Genomic DNA, 23,728 nt, shown 5'->3' with positions numbered 1-23,728 from the left:
GAGTTCTTGTTCAGGCCACAGAGCAGTGTCAATGGCAGGTATGGGGAAGGGCTGTGAAGCCCAGGAGAAAAAGCACATAAGTCAATAGACCACAGACACTGACAAAGAGAGCTTAGTTGAGGGTAAAGATGGAAAGCTGAACCCTATTAATTTTCCCAAATCAAGGCCAGTGTCAAAATCCAAATGCAGAACTCTGCTGAGATAGAGTCCATTTTTTTTTAAATCATGCTCCCCTTCCTTTCCCATTCCTACCCAGACAATCAAGGCACCTACTTCATTCGTATTGGTATGAAAGCAGAAAGAAGAATAGGATTCTAGGAGTATGATTTCTGACCCTAGAGAAAAATGCCTTTATTCCCAGTGGGCAGCACAAGAGCAGCTGGAGCCACATAAGAACGACTTGCCAAAGATACCCTTCGGGTTGGAGTAGTCCTTAGATGGCAAAGACATGGTGAGGCTGTCCACTGCAGTACCCAGCCCTTTGTCTTCTGCATGAGGGGTGTTCAGGGGAATGCCAGGGTGGGCAGGAGGGATGAGCTAAGGTATGATTTCCCCCTGCAAGCCCCACTTAGCACTTAGGGGCCTGGGAAGAATATGAACAGCATATGTTAAAACCGTGTCCAAGGAACAGACAGAATAAAACAAATAATTCATTGAACCACCATCCACTTATCCTCCACTGTGCAGAGAAAGTAATGTCAGTCATCTGTGATCCTCCCCTGAGAAAAGCAAGAGCACATCTCTCGCTACTTGGAGAAACGGGAAACCCCGTCCTCTTGCTCTGTGCCTAGCCTTTTTCTTACCTCTGCTTGACTGCTCTGTCATTTTTGCCATTCCTTTGCCATTTCTTGGGGAGCAAAGATCCTGTCAGCGACTAACCAGACCTGCTGCTTCTGGCTTCTCCACAGAGACTGCTGGCTACACTCCTTAGAAATCACTGGATGCTTCAATCCCCTGCAATGATTTCAGGGCTACTGACAGGGGAAGGATATTTGGATTCAAATGAAGTTTTTATATTCAAGTGTGGCAACACTGAGTTTTTCAGAAGAAATACATGGTAGATTTTCAGAAGGAAATTCAGACTGACAGGGAGCTTGTGAATATGTTGATCACTTACCACTGAATCATTGCTATTGCAGGCACGCAAGCTATAACTATTCCCCCTGCAGTAACATATTGGGATTAATAACTCTTCCCTTTATTGGGCCCTGCAGCATAAGAGGCTTTCACTCTGCTGCAGCTGTACTAGCAAAAAGAACAATTCCTCTTGGACCCTTTACAACCCATTTCATGGATCATTTGCCATTAAAGGGTATGTGATTTTAGTAAATACAATTGGTAAATATTAACTCAGCTTCTTTATCGCCACTGACTCACTGGAGATAAGATGTCATGAAACTATACACCAGTGACTCACATCTGATATTTTTTGATACAAATTTGGTAGAGGCACTTAAATTGGGGACATATGGTGGATTAATGCCATTCATAGCCAGCTACTGTACTGAGGCTTGGCAGTTGCATTTGTATCTTACCCTTCTGTCAAAAGGTGATCCCGTATGTGCTGTAAAGTGTTAAGGCTACCAAGGCTTTTGTAACACACCGTCCTGGGTCAGTCAAGCACTGGTGGGGTTCAGCCTGGAAATCCTCTAATATACCAGTTAATTTCAGGCAAAGCTGGTACTCCTTCTTAAAATGTGAATCCACTATAAAATGGTATTTTACAAGCACTGCCTAGATAATAATTCTAGAGAAATGCTGTGTATTTCATTAACATTTCGTTTCATTATTTCATTAACGTTAGCTAGGAAAACATTTAACTTGCATTTGGTGTCAAGCCCTCTTGTGACGATAATCTGCATGATAAAAACATCTGAAGTGAATTTGGCAAAATGGTTTACATAACTGATGGTTACAACACTATGTTGGGTGTTCTAAATTGCCAGAAGAATTCAAGAACAACATGGATTATGTTTTTATCCTTGGTATAATCCCATCGAATTTTGGAAATTCGCATCAAAGACTTATTTGATCCATCAGATTTAGAACCATCATACAGTTTGAATCGTCTGGCAGTAAGTATAAGGTGATCTGTAAAGCAGGGAATGGATCTCTGTCATTAACTGTTGATTAAAATACGTGAAGAATGCCTTCAGTATTTTAATTTTGATAGGAGATGGTTATGTATTTTCTTACATTTTGCCTCAGAATGAACATAAAGCTACTTAAGTGTCTCATCTTGCCACAGGGTTCCTTGACTTTTCCTGAACTCATCAAGGGCATTTGTTACTCCTGCTTGCAAGGAATGAGTTCAGTTGCTCTTTTCTGTTTTTTCTTTTCTTTTTATTCTTTTTTTTAAGATGTAGATCTTTCAAAATCCACATACAAGGAGTAATGACACATCTGATTATTGTTTGTGCACACAGGTCTCATTGACCTATTGGCACTTCCTCACCTAAGAAAGACTCCCTGCATAGAAAGCCATCTTGTCAGGAGGTTGGGCCCTTGAGCTTTCTCTACTTGAAAGATTTTTTCTTTAAACAGCCTTCCTCGTGAAAAATACGGAGTAGCAGAACAAAGGAAACTCAGGGCCCCATCTTGAGAAGGATATGAACATTCTGCTTTAAGAATGAGAGCTTTATGGGTTTCAGACGAGACCATATTCCACCCCTTTTTTAAAAAGCAATTTCTTATTTCATGGATGCCAAGATAATTCAGAAGAGGTCACTGCATACTTAATACTGAAGTCTGTATAACCTGGAAATTACACAAAATTACATACCCCATAACCATGTCCACCATGACTGAAAGTTAGTGCAAGCCAAAAGAAAGGCAGAGAGATGGGGCAGAGAACAGGTTGAGGTGAGAAGCTAAGCAAGCTTGGCCTGTTCTTTTTTCTTAAATCGTACTCACACTATGCTCCTGTTAAGGACATCATCTAAAATTCTGTCAGAACATTTCTACTGGACTAATGAGAGTGTGATCCTTTCAACGTGAACCATGATATTTCCCAGTAAGCACCTAACTTTTCAATGTCATCCAAGTTTCAGAGCTTGGCTTGCCTTGAATGCTGTAGCCATTATAAACCAAAGCAGTTTTGTAGGTGGCTGAATACCAGTTTTCTTTTACATTCAAATGGCTATCCAGAGCGAGGAAAAACAAGACCACAGTCTTTCCCCAGGCTTAGCATATTGCAGAAGTTAAAATTAGTCACCCAATAGCTGCCCTCAGTGTGCTGTGGTCAGCTTAGGCTCCCCGTGTTTTGAAGAGGAATGAACTTACAGCTCCCATAGATTCTGCAAACAAAGTGCAAGAAGTGCTCACCTACAGTAGTCCAAACAGACAGGCTATTGAAATTTTACTGCTGTGTCAGGTCACAGGCACTGTGTAAAGCCACGTTCCTTGATCCCAGTTCCTGTTGCCTTTTGTTACTACTTAAAAGAGAGTTGCATGAAGGAAAGGTGCTCCTTCTCAACCCCAGCTCTGACATTCTCTCTATTTGATTTCTGCCAAATAGGGTAGTTGTAGGTATGTTGCTTCACTTACTATTTGAGGTTTCTTCTCCACCTTGCTCCCCACATACATGCTAATCTTTGCACAATTTGAAAATCTCTGATGCTTCTCTTATCATTAGGTCAGATTGAAACTAACGGCCTTGGTGTGGTCAGGTGGTTTCTTCTATGTGCAAAGATTAGCATTTGTGTGACTAACTGAATTAGCCCCTCATGACTAGTCCTTCTATTTAGCTTTCAAAGCAAATGAGAAGGTTTTCACCTGTCAAATATACCATATAATATGACTGGGAATAAATTTCCAGAATGATTCTCCCAAGCCACTCTTTGTAAGAGTAATTGCGTGTCCCTGGAAAGTCTGTGACTTCCTGTAACAAAGGAAGCTCGAGGCCAGTTGGGAGAACACATTTCTTTGTCAAATGTGGAGAGGCATAGCAAAAGCACAGCAAGAGGTGACATAAAGTGTTTTCTGTCTTTAAACCACTATGCAACAGAGAGACACTCTGATATGGAAGTTGTTGGGCTGAAGCGGTATCAAAATACATTATGAGTTCTACTACATTTGGTGAGTTTTCTCAAAGTCTTGGAATGAGGAAAAAATTACAGTGGTGTTTTTCACTGTTCTAGAGACAAGTTTGTGAAAGGAATTCAAGCATTTTACATTATACTTAAAAACTGGAACATTAAAGGAAATCCAGCTTGAACATATCAGATTTTAAAAGGGTGATGCTGAAAAAAACCTTACAGGATTTTCTACATTAGTGGTGGGAACATTGCTTACATAGCCTGGTTAGAAGTTACTCTAGGAGGTTGCCAGTTAAGAATATAGTTGTTTGTACTAGCCTGAAAAGATTGAGTTAATTTAGGAAATCTGGCCCAAGAAGGCGGCTGCTTAACTCGAAGAACTTGCTCTGCCTTAAAATACCCCTACTCCTCAAAGCTTCTGCTGTCAGATGAAATTTCAGAAATTGTGTATCAACATTACAGTTATTTAAATGTATTTCAGGTTTTGTGGGACCTGAAGTTCATAAGAATTTTCTTTCCTATCATCTTAGAGTCTGTAAGTCTCTTTCTGCCTCTTTTCCCAGTATCTGAATTTGCTGTGCTGCACAAGTTCAAACAGTGAATAACAATCACAGTAACTACATGATTATTTACTTAGGGCTTTGCCTTTGCTGAATTCCTTTCATTGGGGTTTATGTGCAGAGTTGCATGTGCTTAGTTCGGTTAAGTGTGGTTTAGCAAAGTACAGTCCAACAGTAAACATACTGAAAATTTTATCTTACCCTTCCACTCCTATAGCACAAAATGATAACGTCATAATACATAGTTACATCACTAAACAAGGTAGTTATTAGATCAGAAATACCCACCTTGTATTATTTTGGGGAGGGTTCTTCTTGGCTTGCATGTGGCTTTTTTCGCCCCTTCTGAATCCCATCTGCCTCACCTCAGACAGCAGCTGTGATTTTTCCATGTTGCTAACAAGCATTTTCCTTTCTGCCTCTGGTATTTTCAAAACACTCGTCCAGTAACAGTTCATAAAACAACTGTGCTCACTTTATCAGCAAATCTTCTGAGAACTCCTTTTTAACTCCAGATGAAAGTTCTCACTGTATTATTGTAGAGTCATATGAACAACATTAAGTTTCCAGTGCATCTCCAGATAATTAGGAAGAAATTGTCTGAGCTTCAAACTACCTTGGAGAATACAATTGGGAATGAAATTCATGTACTTCCACAGATAAGGTGCATGCCACAATCGCCTTGCTTACAAGGAAGCACGTAACCTACCATAAGAAAAGCTCAGGGTGCATCTGAGGGAATACTTGTGTGTATCCCCCCCAAATAGCCCACAATGCAATAGGACAATGAGCTTCTCTTTTTGCTTATTAGAGGGTCCAAATGTGTCAAGAGCTGCGTTGGAGGCCCTCAGCTGCAGTGATTTTTACTCACGTGGCAACACCACCCTCCCTGAGCTGAAGCCAACCCACTCAGGTTTGCTCCAGCATTTGACAGTGGTCTCCTACAGCTACCTCTATGCTGTGAGGAGCATCCCGTGAGACCGCAGCTGCCTGGGAAGGATCTGCTTGAGCTTCCAGCTGTCTTGGAGGAGACTGCACCTGAGGCAAGGACTCAAAATCTGACAATCTCTGGGAAGCTGGTTGCCTCTGGCAACCAAGGCAATAATCATGCTACAGGTAAATCCCAGCTCCAGCCTGTACTTTGGAATTTCAGCCTGCCTGTATCTGCCCTTCCTTCCCTTAGGGAAAGCAGTAATAAGGCCATGATTTTTTTTTTGTTTTGTTTTGTTCACCAGAATGTCCAAGCAAGTTCAAACACTTCTTGAAGGCCTCAGGGACACGTTCAGACCCCACACTCAGAGGAATTCTGTTCATCTCTTGCTTAGTGACAATGTGACAAAGTGAGGCAAAACCAAGCAGCTCTTGGAGAGCAAGAGCTAGGACCCTGACTTTTGGTGCCTTCAAAGGCTGTGTGGCTAGAAGTCCCACTTGCCTCCCAAGAAAGCTTCCTCCTTTTTCAAGGCAAAACTAAAACAGCTAAGTAACTGGAGATGAAGAAAAAGAAACAAACCAAAAAGAAACCCTTTGTCACCAATGAAAGTGGGAGGCTACAGGAAATCTAAGAGGAGATGAACACAGGACTCAGGCATGAAGATATGACAGTGTTTTAGCCACTCTGCCATCCAGTTGAACTCTGCTCAGGGTCTTGCTACCACTCCCTTCTTGCTAGACTCCATAAGACAAGGAAGTTCCTGGAGAATGGAGTCATTCTTGGAGGACAGAGGGAGTCAAACCCATTCCCTTCCATCATCAATGCTTTTTATGAAGCTGTCAGTGCCCCTTGCAGTAGGTCCTGCCTGGGAGACAATGAGATCAGAGGGTTCCACGGTCTCCTCCGAGCCCCTAAAGGGTTGACATTGCCTTGTGAGAGATTTCTTCAGTTTGTCCCCTGGGTTTTTGAGATGAATCTCTGCTTGTGACCTGCAGACCCAACAGCTCTTGCTCCATGGGATCAGGTAGGACATTTATTTCTAAGAGGGCTGTGGGAAGGAGCAAAAGTACTCCTCACTGCCGCTACTACTCTCTTTGTAGGAATACACAGTTAAAACTTCTTTCCTTCCTTTCTCTCCAAAAGACTATTTGCAGATTTCTCTGCTGGAAAAAGTTTAATCTGTTCAATTTTGTCATCCAGTTCCAACGGAAATACAAGTGCAAAATGAACCGCAAAGTTCTAAGGTGACTGAGAGTGCAGAAAGGGGTGGAGGTTTGACATGTACAGTTTGACCTGGAACTGCCAAGCACTTGTAAGAATTGTCTGACAGCAGCCACTTGGGAGTCTGCTAACGGGTAGCACTGACCTAGCAACAAAACTGAAGGGGCTGCTATAATCTAGAGCACTGTAAGGAACACCATCCTGTGCATGCATGTAAATTCCTGTCAGAATAATTTTTTTTCAGTGCTTACTAAAAGCATACAAGCGTCTGGGCAAATACCAGCATTTACTCTTCTCAGAGGTAAAACCCACTACTTGATGAAGTACAAATTCCTTTTTGGAGGGATCTTGCTTTTTTGTGTCTGAAGTAATTTTACATTCTTAGCCATAGACTGCCCTGCAGTGGTGAAGCCAAAATCTACAGCCTTACCGGCTTTTATACAGGATCTTTTAACTTCTTTATTTAGAAGTAGTTTGCCCATCGCTAGAAGGGACAGAAAGAGCCCATGCAAACTACAGAAAAAATGAAAAAACGAAGCAAGGGAGATTTTAGTCTTCAGTAGAGTATTTTTTCTCTTTTTCATAGGAAACAAGACAGATTTGATCACATCTTGTATCTGTTTGTCTCCAGAAGCTATTTGCTGACTTCATCCAAATTTAACTGCAAAAATGAGGATCTCAAAGACAGCTAAATGTCAACAGATTTTGAGAAAACTGTTTTTTGCAAATGACTCAAGGAAAAGTATGGCTGTAGTGTCAGCACAGAAACTGTTAGACAACAAATACACAAAGGAGAGTGACCTTGTAAAGGCCCCAGGAGAAAAGTCTGAGTCACATCTCACAACAAAGCTAGAGATATAAATCCTTAGAAACCCATACTAAAGCAGAAACCAGGCTTCATTTGTTCTGGAGCTTGCTTTGTAAACTGACAAAACGCCCTTCTTCTTAGATCAGTTACCTCTACCCCTCCGCAGAAATTAGTTCTCTAATCATAGTATTCTAAAGATGCAAAACTTCTGGACTTCCATTTTCTGTGCGTTCCTACCAGTACCTGCATTCTAAACTGGAACACATTCGGCAGGGCTAGTGGCAGCACAAAATGGTGCCACCGATTCTTTAGGTAGCAAAGATGCTTGTATTCAGGTTGACTGTGGCTCAAGCAGTTACTTTAAGTTCTCAGAAGGGTAAAACACAATTAGCGTTCATTAACAGAGACAGAATAATGCCAAAAGCATTTTTCACACACAACAGAAGGTGTGGATTACCCTCATTGTACTTCAGATGATTCAAGAGAGATGTCCATCTCTCAGCTAATCTCCTTCAGCTAGCCTTACACTAAGATCAGATAAACAGGCACTTTGAATGCAATTCAGCTAACCTCCTTTGAATATGTCCTTTGTTGTGGGAGAAATTAATGCCGAAAATGTCTATTTCTCTCCACTTCCTGTAAAGGAAGCCTAGGATTACTAGCTCAGAGACAGGCATCTGTTGTGAAAATGTTGGAATTTGGAGACCTCTTGCTATAGTACATCACTCGAGCACTGCAAATGAACTTCATATTCTTATAGCTGAGGGACTACTTTCTTAGTGAAAATACATAGTTGTGATGAACTGAGACAGTTCTACCATACACAGCCCTGCTAAAATGAGATCTGTTGCTGAACTAGAAGTTTCTCAGAGTCATCTGAACGACTTCATGATGCGTTATTCATCTTTGGCTTTGTTCTGGCAGACAGCATCAACTTCTGTCCCACCTTTTCTGATATTTCAGTTTTTAAGGAGCCAGAAACAGATACCCCCAAAATATGTCAGTTAACTTCCTATAACTTGAAAAGGAACTTTTCTTCTCTTTTAAAACTCAGGCTCATCAAGACAGCACGTGAATAAGTACAAAACCCATGTTTTTTGAAATGTGCTTTTAATCATTCAAAGAGAACAAGCTGATTATAAAAGGACCCAAAAGGCTGTGCACTTGGAAGAATACAAATTTGTGTTCTTATTTTGCGCACAAATAAATAGAGCACTGTTAAAAATTAGCAGAGAACAAACAGGATACAGTAAATGGGAAAAGCGAAGTTCAGAAGTAGTCAAGGAAGATGAGAATGATGCATAGTCCTTTTAGTTGAATGCTGCTAGGTTTTTTCTCCTTCATTTTGATGTTAAGCTGATGGCCCTCTTGATACGGTTCAGAGTGCTTGCTTTGTCATTTTCTTCTGTACTCTGCGACTCGCTGGATTGTGAGCTGCTTCTGCATTCAGTGTCTTGACAGCTGCAGCTTTCCACGTATATATACTCATGTGAAATTGAATGCCCATTAGGACATTTCAGTTCTGCTTTCCTCACAGTAGTCCTTGTTTCCCTGCAGCAGGAACAGCTGTGCTCCATAGAATTGGCCTCAGCAGAGTATCTGTTAACATGGAAAACGGCAACATTACTCTGTGCCAGAAGCCAGCACACAAAGGAGAGGGTGAAATTAGGTACAGAACGCCTGTGAGAAGTTTGGGATAATATATAGAAGAGCCACAGTTTTGGCCAATTAAAGTGCTAAGCTCATCTGACAGGGCAGTGGTTATAACAATACGCTTTTAAAATTCATTGCATTTGCTGAGATTTTTTTCTGGTAAAGCAATTAGTATTAAAGTCCTAGTAAAAAACCCTAGTGAGTTCAAGGAGCTCAGCTATTCCAGCGCTGATGGATGTCAAATATACCAGATCAACAATTAAGGGCAGACAAAGCCCTGACCTGAATAAGAAAACCGCTTAGACAAGTGGCTACAATGCCAGCTACAATGCCAGGTACAACGGTATCACATCAATCAATTGGCTACAAGGGCTACAACTGCATCACGTGAATCAAAATGCATATCCCAAACCAGGCAGTGTTAACAGGAAGAGGAAGCAGCAGCTCTTTCTGTTCCTATCTCACAGCAAAGTATTTTTTGCAGCCTTGTGTTCACCAGCTTCCAAACCACCATTCCTAACCTGCAGAATCTGTCAGTATCAGGCTATAAACTGTGTCAAGAGCCATCTTTTTCTTGTATTTGTGTGCAGAGGCAACCACAGCAAGACTCTAAAATGATAAGGTATTTCAAAATACTAATAAACCCACTAGCTAATCAGGGTTAAGTCTGAGACTAAAGATCAAGTTTCTCCCATGTGAGGTGCCCTGTGGCATATTCAGTGATAGGCAGCAAATGACAGTTTCTTTGGGGAGTTAAGAATTACGTTTTTCCAGTGTTTTAATAGCTCACTACCAGGTGTCCTACTAGCCAGTTCCTTACAGCCACGTTCTTGTAAATTCTCTCATTTCAGAGAAAAATGTACATTAAAACTACTCTACTAACAGCACCCCTAAAGCATTTGTTTTCTAATTTCTTTACTGTATAAAAATCGCATATGTCTAAATCTTCCTTTAAAAGATCCATGTATATTTCATTTTAGATGTTAAGTATTGAGAAGCAGCTTTTCAGTTTATGAGCATCAGGTCTGTTTGCTCTCTGGGCTCATTCCCATTACAGGATATAAACCATGTTCTTTTGTGATGATTTCTAGACAAGGTGGTCTGACACAAATGACATACAATCCAGCTTTCAATGGATGAACAGACCTTATCACAGCTGTCTGAATCCCAAGACAATTTAATAAACTTTTCTGTTCTGTATTAAGACAAATGAACTGTTCGATCACAGATTTCATTATTTTGTGCACATGATTTGGGGACCTGATAGTTTCAGGTCTTCTACCATTCTGCAGTCTACCTATTTATTGCTCCTTTCATATAAACAAGCTAAGTGCCAGCAGATTTCAAATCTCATTGTCTGATCAGTTTACTTACAGCGAGAAGGTTCCACATGTTCCTTCACATTCAGTCATGACAACTCTGTCCACAGATCGGCAGCCCTTATAGACAATAAAGTCTTTTCTTTCACGGACAAAGCATGGTGTGCCACTATCCAGAGGTGTACCTATAGGGAAATATCAGAAAATACATTCAGTGAAGATAGCTCCAGAAGTTCTTTACATTTCAGCACTCTCTGGGCTTCACTAGTGCACTCAAAGAATTGTTTTAAGTGGTCTTTCTGCTTCAGCTTAAACTTTCCCAGAGAGATCAGACAGTGAATGCTTGGAATAACAAACATAAATATAAATGTATCTATTTAAATATAAACATATGTGCCTCTATGGCTGGAAAATGGGTTGATTTAAGAAGAAAATTAATTCTCTCTATTGTTGATTCAGGTACATTTCCATACTTACAGGTTTTGCAACAACCGTTAGGTAAGAATGTAATAGTTCCCTAAAAGAACAAAGAAAAAGGAAAAAATAATATTATTTTCTTTCCCTGTATTAAAGAGGCTTTTAGACCAATAACCGAGGAGAGCAATTCCTCAAAGGCTGGAAATAATCAGCGAAAACTGTAGCACTGATCTGAATAAACAAAGATAATGGTCTCTTCCAGACTTGAAATCTATCAATTTACAAAGGATTGTGGAAATAAAGATAATGCTTTGAAAGAAGTCCACAGTTAACATCACGCAATTCTTCCTCAGAAACAATTCCAAAAAATCTTCTCTCAGAGACTTCTATATTTGAATGGGGAGTATGCATGGTGTTACTGGCAGCCTACTGCCTGAAGAGCCTGCGTTTCTGTAATGTTCAAGAGAACACAATTTGTGTTCAGCCAGGACCCTGCACACAGCAGTCAGCGAGGCCTTTGTATTTCAGTGCGGACCAACGCTTTGGCTACTGAGAGACCCCTGCCAGTTATAAGCCTTGAACTCTCATGTAGATATCTTCTTTTATACACTCCACAGGTCTGTGCATAGATGCAGCAGAAACTTTTGCCTCTGGTGAAAGATTATCAGAGCTTAATTCGACTTTTGTTGCTAGTTAGGTGGCTGAACTAAACGGAAGTAATCCATGCATTGAGTAGAGGGTAAATTTTCTGTATTTACTTACAGGTTTGCAGGTATCCTCATTGAATGCTGGGCAGGTAATCTCAGATGTGGAAGAGATAAGCTGATTGTGGATATTTGAACAGCTATAAATGGTGCAGTTGTTGTAAGGATCATTTTTAAACTCTCCAGGCTGCAAGCAAAATACAAAATGTAGTAAGGAAAGCTGAAGAGATCTCAGACAGAAATTTTCCTGTCCACTGACAACGACTTTCCTCTTGTTTCCCAGTCAATTATTTTTAGGTTAACAGCCATTTTGGATACAGATAATTACACACTGCAGTATACCATACGTGGAGAGACTTCAGTTTTACATAGGCCTTCCCTTGGAAAAGAAAAATCCCTCTGAAGTAGCGGAGTACATTAGAGTTATTAATAAAATCTTCCATGCCAATGGATTTTGCTTAGGGAAAACTAAACTGTTATATGGTAATTAAGAACAATCCTAAACTTTCACCCTACAGGGACAATAAAATAATTTCATACGCAGGCTTTACTAGTGTTTTTCAGTACACAGAAATCAAACAATACAGAAAAGCCCAAGCTTCCAGACATCGCAAGAAAAACCCTTCCAATGATACTGGATTTGTCTTTCCAGGAAGAGCCTTTCAGAAAATTTGATTTCATAAGTCCTTCCTTCAGGCCAAAAAATTGTAGATGGGCTTTGCTTTAGGTGAGACTAGGACCTTGCAGGTGCAAACTTACACTAAGCCTTACTCTGACAAGGAGATGTTCCCTCTATGAAAGGGGGAACTTTACAAATCCGGTAGAGATGTAAGATGTAGAGCATACTTACACTCAAGATGAGGTTAGAATTGTTTGCTGTACGTATAACACACTTAGTCTGCACACATCTTCCACAACATTCACCTTTCACTGGTTGAAGTTCATATCCCTAGATATGAAAATTAATTAAAAATGAAAGCACAACGATAAATGCATTTTTGAGAAATAAATCGAAACATATGAAACCATTAATTGATTATGCTCTGAAGTGTACTCTAGATTTGTGGCTTTGTGTGCCTTTTTGTTTTCCAACCCAATGGAAGACAAGTAATAAAAGCAGGCTATAGAGGAATAGAGGAATAAAGTAAAGCACTATAATAAAAATGCCTAACAATTAACTACCACTCCATTAAGTGCTCTACAGAAACTTCCCAGCTAATCCTCCCAATGTGAACTGAATACTGTAAGTTACACAGTCAAGCTTCATGCAATAAATTGCTCAAGGACAGTTGCTATCCATGCTGGAGTTGGACTCTGGATTTCTGATCCCTGCCTTTTGCTTATACCACTCATTGGTCAAACTGCTTTTTACATACATGGGTGTTTTAGGGGTTGTTTTTGTTTAAGTTTGTTACTTACTGGTTTACAATATGTGTTGCATGGAATATGTTCACATGAGATGATATTCAGTTGAGTGCTGACGTTAACTTCGTTAGTGCAGAAACAATTCTGACACTTATCAATGAAGACTGAGGAGTTAGGCTATAAATTTTAAGAAAAAAAAGTTCACGTATTAATGGGCTATGACATGTGTGACACATATTTCTTAATTTTGGAAAAATCTGTGAAACAAGCAATGGAAAAGGTAACAATCATAAACTGTATTGGATAGCTATTTGGCAAGCCACTTATGAAGACAATATTTTAAATATTGAATTACTTTTAACATGTGTCTTTATTGAAGTCCTGTATAGCAATGATAAACTCAGACATTAAAAGCAAAGATGTCATACAAATATCTACAATAAAACAAGTACTTGACCCAACAGAATTTATTAAGAATCTAAGTCTGTTTACAATAATACTTATTTATAAATCTTTTCATTTGAAAGCAGACTTTTGAAACAGTAATAATGTGCTGACAGTAAATGTGGACTGACTTTTTAAAATGCATGCACACTTAACTCTAAATCCAAATCTCTCTCTGACACTGACATACAAACAATTCTTCAGTCTCTTTTGTACACAGCAACCTTTTCAGAAAAGATTTCAGCTTCATGAAACTGATGAACTCCTGATGGAAATTTGAAAATTTCTAAAATAGTGATTGTACTAGATAAAACTCCTCACAGCACTTCTGATAAAGTATACTAACTGGTCTTTTAAACATTTTCAGAAGACTGTTGAAGTAAGAACTTACCAAGAACTCGGCATTCTGATGTACACAAACCCTCTTGGGAACTGTTAACAAGCAAGGAGTTAGGTGTTACATAGGGGGAAAATAAAAAAAAGTCTTTACCCCACTCTAGTCAAACTAATTTCTTACGCATATGGTCAAACACATTGGTTATTCCCCATTTCTCATAGCAGATATGACATATACAAAACAGAATAACAAGTACTGCATGTGCAAAAAGGGAGGAAGATCTGGCCCAATATACGCAGTCCAGCTCATAGCCAAGAATGTCCACTTAACAGGTACAAGTAGTTCCTTGTTTCAATTACCAAGGAAAAAGCAGACTTTCTAAAGCTGCCTTTTATTGGGCATGCTTGGAGGGACATTTTGCTAGATTAAACTGAGATCACTGTCCCAGTTAATTCTGCAGCTGTTCTTACATGTACTTACAACCAGGCAAACTGAACTTGAGCCACCTGAGATATATCTGATTTCGTAGTTGTTTGTCATAATCATAGCAGCAGTAACCAATGTTAATAGTAACCAATTTGTAGACTCTGACTGTGTTTATTACTTCTTTCAATAGGCTATTGCATACAGTCTTACTAAGTGTGATGCTAAATTACTCAATATGTAATGTTAATCATTGTAATATATTTCCAAGGGACTTACCACACTGGTACACAGGACAGCACTGACCACTGGGAATATGAGAATCAACTTCAAATCCCAGTGCACACTTGGGAGCTTTAGTTGTGCACAAGCTTGTATTGCATTCTGAAAAAAAAAAGGAATAAAGCCAGAAAGTAAAGCACTAATGCACAGCTACTAGAACTAGGCATCTGTCAAAGCATGTAGGATAGACGTTTCATTGCTAGATAACAGCCCAGACCCTCTCCAAAGAAAAATATTCCAGAAATAAAATCATTTTTCCTAGTGAATCCAGGCACTGGACTGGGGCACTACACTAGTTTATAAAACTTTTTCTACCATGTAATTACCAAGTGTTAAAAAAGTATCACAATTCTTTGCAGAGAAGTAGTGGACAACTGTTGCCCTCTCCAAGGTTGTAAGCAACAGACCCAAAATGAAAATCCACACAGAATTCCATAATCTATCTGCATTTTACTTGAATAAAATGTGGTCCTGAATTCAAGAACTATAGATTCAGTTACGCTGAGTCCCATAATTGTAAAGTCAGTTATGCTGAGTTACTGCAATATTAAAATGTATTTTCCCTAACACTGCGCAAGCTGATTTTAAAAAAGCATGAGGAAAGATACTCCCTGCTGCAGGTCTCTGGTGCTAAACCTGTTCTCTTTTCCTTTCTGTTCCAAAAAGGTATAGAAAGACTAGAAATAGAAGTATAAACTCACTGCAGGTGACAATGGGGCAGCAGGAGTCTTCAGAATTGACTTCATTGACCTCATAGAAGCCTTCTCCATCACAACTGGTCTTATTTGGTTTGGCACAGACATGAGGCTCACATACAATGCCATTTCCACCTTCCAGGCAAATACAGTCCTGACAGTCTACCGTAAACTTTTCCCCAAACTGTCAGTAAAGAAAATCAAGTGAGTGATTACATCGTTACCAATTAAAAAGAACAAAAGTAAAAACAGGAATGAAAAGTTGGGAGACCACAAAACAAGACTGCACCAGTGGAGACCACTCTCCTCTCCCCGCCCCCAGCCCCTATTTGAAATACAAAAGTATATGCCAGTATACCTCTCTTGGTATCATATCAACTCCAACACAGCCTGTGAAAATATTAAAATAAATTTCCATCACTACTCATATAACAGTGGACATCTCTACTTTATACAATATATTGTATGAGTACTGTATACAGTCAGATCTATGTTGCATACATGAGAAGGAAACAACAAAGAGAAAACAAACATGCACCCAACTGAAGCAGTAAAACTCACCGCAGGTTTTCACACAGACATCCACAGCATCGTCGTACAGCATTGTTCCATTAGGACAGAAACAGCCTTCCACATATTTAGTTGAAGTTTCGTTTTGTTGACTGTATTGGACAAAACGTTCAGAGGAATCCCATTACTGTCATAGGCATGCAGAGGAAGATTATGCCAAATAATCTTTCACTGAAGATACAGTGGCAAATGATCTGCACATTTGCAATTTAGGAATTGTCAGTGTTCATGTTTGGTATAGCCAAACAACATAAACAGTACAGGCACCCAGATTTAGGATCAAGAGTACGATGGTACCAAATTTTACAGTCAATTTAAGACATGACAGGAGGTTGATTTCTCTCATTCACCTATGCATTAGATATGACTAAACAGTTGTATGAGCTATAACTAACAGGGAAGGAATTATTTACCTTGATTTGCAGGTTGTCTCTTTAATAGGACCACATGCTCTGTATTCTTTATCTGAGGGGCATTTATAAGCTGGAACAGGAAAATAAAAAGGAGGAAGAGCTCAGTCATATAAAAGCCCCATGACATTATGCGGAGAAATTAAACACTGATTACTCATTTTGCTATGTATCTTTGACAATCTTGAGAAGCAAAGAGAAAAAACCCCATATACCAATACCAGACTCATGTCTCTGAATGGAAGCATTTTATGCAATTTAGCCATAGTGATATAACATCATACATTACATTAAGGAGATAAAGGCAAGAGTCTACATCTTGATTACATTTTTTTTCATAATTTCAGTCTCTTTTGCACAAGTTCTCAAAGGGGAGTGCATTCCTACCCTCTGTCCTCTTCTTATTACAAATGAAAATGATTGCCTATGTGACTAAATACAGAGTGATCTGCTGATGCCCGCAAAACACAAAACCGCCTGTGTACAAAAAAGTATCAGTATACAGATGTTTCTGGCACAGTCAACCGATGTATATTTTTGCAGGCTCATTTATTATTTCCATTGTTAAAAATATTACCTGTAAAATTACTTAAGGAAAGCAGCTGGTGTGATTTATTGGTGTCTTCATCGCTCAGAAAGTAATGTGACTTACCGTTAGGACATTATTGCCAAAAAAAATTCCATACAAGCTCTTCTAATAGATCAAGGTAAATGGCCAAATACTTACAGCAAACACCATTGGTATGACTTCTCCAGTCAATGCATACACTTTGATCAGCACAGGTGGCAGCATAGACCTGCAGACTTGAGCACTCCAGGTCTAAGCCGGGAAGTGCACAACTATCAAAAAGGCAGGCTGCATAGTACCTTTCAGGCCGGACAAAGCTATGGCATGGTTCAAATACACTAGAAACAGAAACATTTATCATTATTAGTTACTGAATAATCCATGAATTCTTCAATGTGCTTGACACGTTATAATGTGGCAACAGCAATGCTTAAGGAGATGCGAACAAGGACTGAGAGATTTTTACTAAGAGCATTTATCTAGATTGTAACCTCTCAACCTATCTTAAAGTACTCTCCCCTCACCTACAAAACACTTAGGGACCAGTATTTTCTGTCCAGAAGCTACATGAATATTATTGAGTGTAACCATGAACTACTTTTCTGAAGAGATTTTTTTTTAGTATTATATTTTTTTAATTCTGACACAGCATTGTAAAAATTAAGACCTCTGTTTTCAGTTGGACTCTGTTTTCTGCTAAGTTAGCGTGGGAAAAGGTAAAAGCATAGGACAGTGGAGGGCAGAGAGCATAAAAGAACGTGAGAACATCAAAAAAGGTTAATGGAGGAGTCAGAGGGTTGGAAGCAAACTATCAGCAAAGAATAACACCTAGAAACAGTAAAAGGAATGGAAGCAACACACAAAGCTACAAGAAATGGAGCAGTAATTAGAAACACTTTTTATTGAGAAATGAACCCTAAAATTGCCACTGAATTTGAAGATCAAAGGCTTATAAACCCCAGAGGAATGCCTACCTTCCCAAAAGAAGCTCGCAGATGGTAAAATTTTTGCAAGACTCCGCTGGCGTTGTGATAGGTGGTTTTGTAGGATTTAGGCCTGGAGAGCACTGTGGTTTGGAGGGATCAACAACTTGCCAATGGTCTGCCATGGTTTCACAGTTTTCTGCAATGTTTCCGTTTGGCAACATGCAGTCATCTGCTGTATTGTTATTGCAAACACCTAAAATTGGTAAGGTGAAAAAGAATTCACTCACAGATTTGTTATCAAATTCCATTAATCTTTGTGGCAGGGCTGTCATTTACCTGTTTGTAGTTTTCTGAGAGTACAGAAATTACAAAAGTAAGCCTTACCACACTGCCCATGAGTGTTGTTGCCAAACCGGCTGTAGGGCATTCTGATAGAGAAGGACAAGCCATTGTAGGTCACATTCATTTTCAGTTCAGGAATTTCCACTACATGATTTATGCCTGACTCATAGATGCTCACGCCAAATTTTTTATAAGGCAAAGCCACTGGCTGTTTGTTTACTGTCACCTAATAAATAAAAAGAAAACAGAAAAGAGACATCTATTTAGTTTGACTTTAGAAAACAATTGATTGTTCATTACTTTGCATTGGAGATAGAATGTAAAGGCAAATAATGTGCTTTTAGTGTGTAATAAATGTCCCTGTGTTTCCTTTTATGTTACTGGAAGTCAAACTTTTCATCTCTGAGACAAAGAAAAAGCCTATCAGCTACTGATAAACTAAGCTAAAATTCAGAGTTTAAACTAGCTAAATTAAACAGACTTATTAGAGTGACTATGGCATTGAGGACACCTCGTGAAAATGCAATATAAAATTCTCCTAAATTCCTAGTGCACACAGTTACTTGGCCTTTTGGCAAGTTACTTATGCCTTATTTGGCATAAAGGGAACATGCTCGTAGGAAAATTAAATGACAGAAATCAGCCAAAATCTGTATTATTTATTTAAATACAGTAGCCATGGTATACCCATGGAACTAACACTGCTACTTTTACTCAACAACGGTAGATTTTCTTGCTTTGAAAAAAAAAAAGAGGGCTAAATGTTACAAATTTTCAACAATATGCTGTAACCTAACTTGTAAAATTCCCACACAGTAATGTACAAAAATAAACCAAATAAACCCCATAAAAGCCTAAAACCAAACACTTCTCACCCAATTTTGAAACCCCATAGCTGGGGCATCACATTTGGCAATGGAATAAGCACATAAGAGCCCCGATTCTGAAAAAATTCAAAAGGTGACACCAATCACTAGTAGTGGTACTTTTAAAAAATGCTTAAGCCCAGTACTTTATTGTTATGACTAGTTTATGTTTTATACTCCATTCAACGTTTATTCTCTTCCTTTGTTAGGTTAATATTACCTATAAATTAATTTATTTTATATTCTTAACTCTTAGCAATTTGTCCATGTTTATGTATTTAGGAGAGATAAGGCACTGCAAATATTTGAGATAGAAAACGGAATAACTTGTAGAAATTTTTCCCCATATTCAGAGTCAAAAAAGCAGTCCTTCAAAGCAGTCTTATTTTATAATCCAAACTGGTATTAAATCTAAAACTTAGATTCCTTTTTAATGTTTTTTCCTAACATTGTGAATATAATTATCAGGTTGATGCTGTATTGATATTTTAACCAAGAAATCAAATGTAATATTCTCTAATACCTCTACTTGTAGGGTATTTGGTTTGACTGTTGCTATGCGCACTTCCTGAGTCTCATGTCTCACAATGATCGTTCGAGGACAGGAGACTACATCCCGTGTGTCACAATGGTAGTTATCAATGTAAACACCAAAGTTGTCAACTTCCTTATTAATCTCTTCCACAAGGACATATGTACAATTCCCTTGATAGCTGTAGTACAGACCATCAAAAGTCATGTAATGTGGGTCTCCCCAGCCAGTGCAGTAGCCTACAAAAACATACAGTTAGGTTAGCTTCTTATGGCAACATACAGAATCAGATCAGACCACAAACAAAATCTGTAGGTGTGGGATTCACCTCATCGAACTTTAAGCATTTAAAGTGTATATGTCAATGCATGAGCTCATTATCTAGAACTCATCAATAATAGAGAAAAACAGGCACTTTCAGGGCACAGTTCATCTGACTTCTTTCTGATAGACAACCGAGAATAGGATTAACTGCACCCTAGATATACCTTTACTTATAGTCTGAACAAGTAACTTGTATGTAGGCTTCTAGCCTATCGAGGCCTGCATCTGGGCAGCTAAATCCTGCCTTGGGAGACCAATTTATTCTGCAAGCACAACAGTTACAAAGAAATGATGGCAAACTAAGTAAAAGCCCCCACCTGGGTTAAAAGAACCAATTAAGCACTCCAAACAAACCAACACTAGAAATCCGAGGGTCACAGTCTTGTGCGATACTTGTCCCCTGATAAATATTGCTGCTCCTGACACTAGTGTTGTTCCCACGGGAGATAAAATATTCAACAAAATATATACTTACAATCACACTCCCAGTGCCAACAGCATCCATCCTTATCAACGACTGGCACAGGAGAAAGCCCATTGGCACATGTAGGTTTAGGAGGTGGATTACAGATTATGGGAACCAACTGGATTATATTGTCTTCTATACATATTGCATTAGTGCAGTTACAGAGCCACCATGAGTCACCTGGCTGTGTTTGGAAAGAGAGGGGGAGGAGGAAGAGAGAGAGAAACCTTATGAAGCAGTCAGGCTGACAACAGTTATGCTTGAATATCTTTTGCAAAATTTTAAAATGCCGTACGTTTATTGACAATTTTTTCCCCACCAGAAGTCTGAAAATGGGAAGGAAGTGCAGAAGTCAGCACCATCAAGGCCTGCAACATAGCCTAGCACTACTGCGAGCTGCTAAGTGAAAAGCATTACTTAAAAAGCCAAGCCAGTAACCTGAAGTGGGAATTGCCCTTTTTTTTGTTTCAGCTATCTAAAAGTTAGATGTCCGATCTAATCTCATCACCTGGAGTCCCTCTCTAATCAACAGTGAAAGACACTGATCAGTGATCAATATATGATCAATCCCCTTCCACGAATGCCTAAAACAGATTAACAGCTAAAGCTACAGTAACATCAGCTATTTGGGGAGTAATGTCTAAGGTGATCATTTGCATGCATTGTGATTGTATGCATTTTTCCTATCTTCCACCAGTTTTTCAGCCATGTATAATTTTTATCCTTGCAGATTTACTGAGCAAGTTAGTAGACATCTAAGCTGTGAGGAGGCTTTAGAAATGCATAAGACATTAGCTTGTCTGTGTCAGAGGTGGAAGGTTCCAAAAACTCAGAATTCGGAGTCAAATTTCATGAGCATTTGAATGTGGTGATCTGTTTCCCAGTCCTCTCCTGAAACCAGACTACAACCAAGTATGACTCATTCCAAACTCAGAATAGCCCTGTGGTTTCTTGTTGGGCTGCACTGTAAACACACAACTTTTCCCCACTCTCAACCTATTCAAAGGCAGAAACAGAAAAGATAATTTAGCACCACTTAGCCCTTGGTTATGTGTTCATCAAAGCTATCCTACAATAAAGAAAAACATTGAGGTGTGACCTAATTCCTTGAAGGAAGCCTTTTCAAAACTATCCTTGAAGAACTACTAGCAGTACATAAGCTATCAATCTGAACGAACATCATTGGAAGTTATGCTGATACCCAAGAAAGCAGAAAGAAACAGAATAGACTGATACTTCCATTTCTATCCAGATTAATACATACTATGTATGTTATTAGCATTGAAATTATGTGCCTAGTCTCCATCCACAGAAGAATGCTAAAAAAACTCATGAAATCTACTCACTGCATAAGATTCATTAGGTGAAATGGTACAATTTTTTGGACTTGTAGTTGAACTTGGAGGACTGGGTGGAGTAACTCTACTGTGTGTAGAACTTCCTGAAATGGTGACTGCACTTGATGTTGCAGTAGGCCCAGAAGTACCAGCTGAGCCAGTGGAAACAATTTCAGAGGTAGTGGTGGTCGCAGTGATTGCGGTAAAATTCCTAGAGGTTGTTCCCGACGTTGTGGTAAAAGATTCTGTTGGCGTTGTACCAGAGGTGGTGACTGACGTGGGGCTGGTTGATAATGATGGCAGAGATACAGTAGTACTAGCAGTAGACTCTACAGAGGATGGTCCTGAAGTTGTGGTGGCAGGGAAGGTAGTTGATCTTGTTAAAGTAGTGTGAGATGCAGTGGCCGTCATTGTGCTGCCAAATTCAGTTACTATCGTGGTGCTGTGGGGAGTGGATCCTGAGGGTGTGGGGCCTGAAGTGGTGGCTTTGCTGGTCGTTCCTGTTTCAGTGACTCCAGAGGTGGTGACTATCACTGTGCTTGTTGATTCTGGTGGTGGTGATGAAGTAGTACTCGCTGTAGACATTGGTGAAGATGGTCCTGAGGTTGTGGTGGTGATGGTGGTGGTCCGTGATCCTGTGGGAGGGCTGCTAGTCCCGGTGGTAGTGGTCTCGTGGGTAGATGGTTCTGTTATTATTGTGGTGCTGCGGGGAGTGGATCCTGAGGGTGTGGGTCCCGAAGTGGTGGGTTTGCTGGTCGTTCCTGTTTCAGTGACTCCGGAGGTGGTGACTGTCACTGTGCTTGTTGGTACCGATGGTGTCGACTGTTGGATTGTGGTGCCTGTGGTAGACACCAAACTTTCCGTTTCTGTCGTTCTGGTTGTTGGCAGTGGGGTAGCCGAAGGAGTAACTGGAGTACTCGTCTTTGTCGATGTTCCTGATTCAGTCACTGTACCCTCTTCAAGACAGGGAGAAAACAGAGTGTTTTGTTTTAAGTAGGCAAATCGCATTTGTTATTAACCTCATTTCATTTTCTAAGAAGCAAATGGAATTCAGGAAACCGAAGCATAGGGTACTTGGATGGCAATAAAGCAGAACCTGTTTTATTAATGGCTTTTGCCTAACAGAGGGATAACTAAAAAAGTCTCCTACGTCTTGCGTGGGAGACATTGATGTAAAGACTTTATCAGCGATCAATGTTGGACACATGCAACACCCGCCTGCAGTGTTAAGACTTTACATTGCACAGAAGAGTTCAGCGGTTCTAAATCCAGGGGAATTCATTGAGTTGATTGGTGAAACCTTTGGTTAATTCTGTATTGCTCTCATGCTGTGTTCTACGGATAGACCACCGTTCCCTCTGCTGCTTCATGTGGCCTGTTCATACCAGCATTGATTATGCCCAGAGCCATTTGATTCTACTGAAATCGAGGAGCTGCTGCAGCAATCTGCGTTCCATACCTAACTCCCAGGCCTCTAAGACTACTCACCCACAAGCTATTTTGGCATGCTAGGAACCCCAAATTCACGTCTCTGCTTTTTCCCTCTCACATGACCAAGCCAGATTTCATCATGGGCCCTAAGGCAGGCTCCTTTAAAATACGTTTTGATTAGCATTTTATAAACAGTTTGCGATACTCAGAGGCCAGCCTCAGAGCCATCTGTTTGTGCTTTTACAGCATGACGTAAGAGGCACGTGGTAGACAGAGAAGCACTGCGCGCATAATAAGAGTGCAGTCATAATGCTGGAGGATAGGAGGAAGTAAGATACACTGCTGCTACCCACACAGTCCACACGGACAGTCCTTCGACTAAAATTAGTTCTCATTTGCGTGAGGAAAGGCAAACTCCTTCATGTTCAGAAGGAAATACAGGAACGGGCGGCGTACTGTCACAGTGGCAGATTCACTGGGACGTTAGGGGGTCTCACATTGCTGCCCAAACGTCAGCTTGCTTCCCAGCAGTGCAGGGTAGGATGGACAACAACGCTCATGGGAATGCTGGGAGAACCTGGCTACCCACAGCCTTGGCACATACCAAGGGCCAACACGTAGTCTGAAACCTTTCCACAGACCCTGCCAGGGGAAAACCTTCGAAGCTTCCTACAGCCACAACTGCAGGTCAGTGGCAGTGCTGCCAGAGAGGCAACGCCAGAGAAGAAAGGGAAGAAAATCCGCACAGCTGCGCCCAAAC

General features: G+C 40.0%; 1 protein-coding gene across 1 annotated transcript in view; it reads right to left on the bottom strand.

Moving 5' to 3' along the window:
• Positions 1-8,656: 8,656 nt before the first annotated feature.
• Positions 8,657-23,728, bottom strand: part of MUC2 (mucin 2, oligomeric mucus/gel-forming) — a 65,700-nt gene continuing 50,628 nt past the window's right edge. The window contains exons 41-59 of the mRNA XM_074586820.1: positions 21,547-22,493; positions 20,210-20,384; positions 19,402-19,649; positions 18,055-18,238; positions 17,719-17,923; positions 16,904-17,082; positions 16,651-16,653; positions 16,180-16,249; positions 15,758-15,858; positions 15,555-15,586; positions 15,203-15,380; positions 14,499-14,603; positions 13,851-13,891; positions 13,070-13,192; positions 12,501-12,599; positions 11,709-11,837; positions 11,007-11,046; positions 10,585-10,714; positions 8,657-9,156 (exon numbers count right to left, since the gene is read on the bottom strand). Of these exons, the coding sequence (XP_074442921.1) occupies positions 8,898-9,156; positions 10,585-10,714; positions 11,007-11,046; positions 11,709-11,837; positions 12,501-12,599; positions 13,070-13,192; positions 13,851-13,891; positions 14,499-14,603; positions 15,203-15,380; positions 15,555-15,586; positions 15,758-15,858; positions 16,180-16,249; positions 16,651-16,653; positions 16,904-17,082; positions 17,719-17,923; positions 18,055-18,238; positions 19,402-19,649; positions 20,210-20,384; positions 21,547-22,493 (3,248 nt within the window). The 3' untranslated portion in view covers positions 8,657-8,897. The remainder of the gene's footprint in view (positions 9,157-10,584; positions 10,715-11,006; positions 11,047-11,708; positions 11,838-12,500; positions 12,600-13,069; positions 13,193-13,850; positions 13,892-14,498; positions 14,604-15,202; positions 15,381-15,554; positions 15,587-15,757; positions 15,859-16,179; positions 16,250-16,650; positions 16,654-16,903; positions 17,083-17,718; positions 17,924-18,054; positions 18,239-19,401; positions 19,650-20,209; positions 20,385-21,546; positions 22,494-23,728) is intronic.

The sequence above is a fragment of the Larus michahellis genome, chromosome 4, assembly GCF_964199755.1.
Source record: "Larus michahellis chromosome 4, bLarMic1.1, whole genome shotgun sequence".
NCBI classification, from domain to species: Eukaryota; Metazoa; Chordata; class Aves; order Charadriiformes; family Laridae; genus Larus; species Larus michahellis.
Note: the sequence above shows the minus strand (reverse complement) of the source record. Positions and strands in the feature narration are given on the sequence as shown.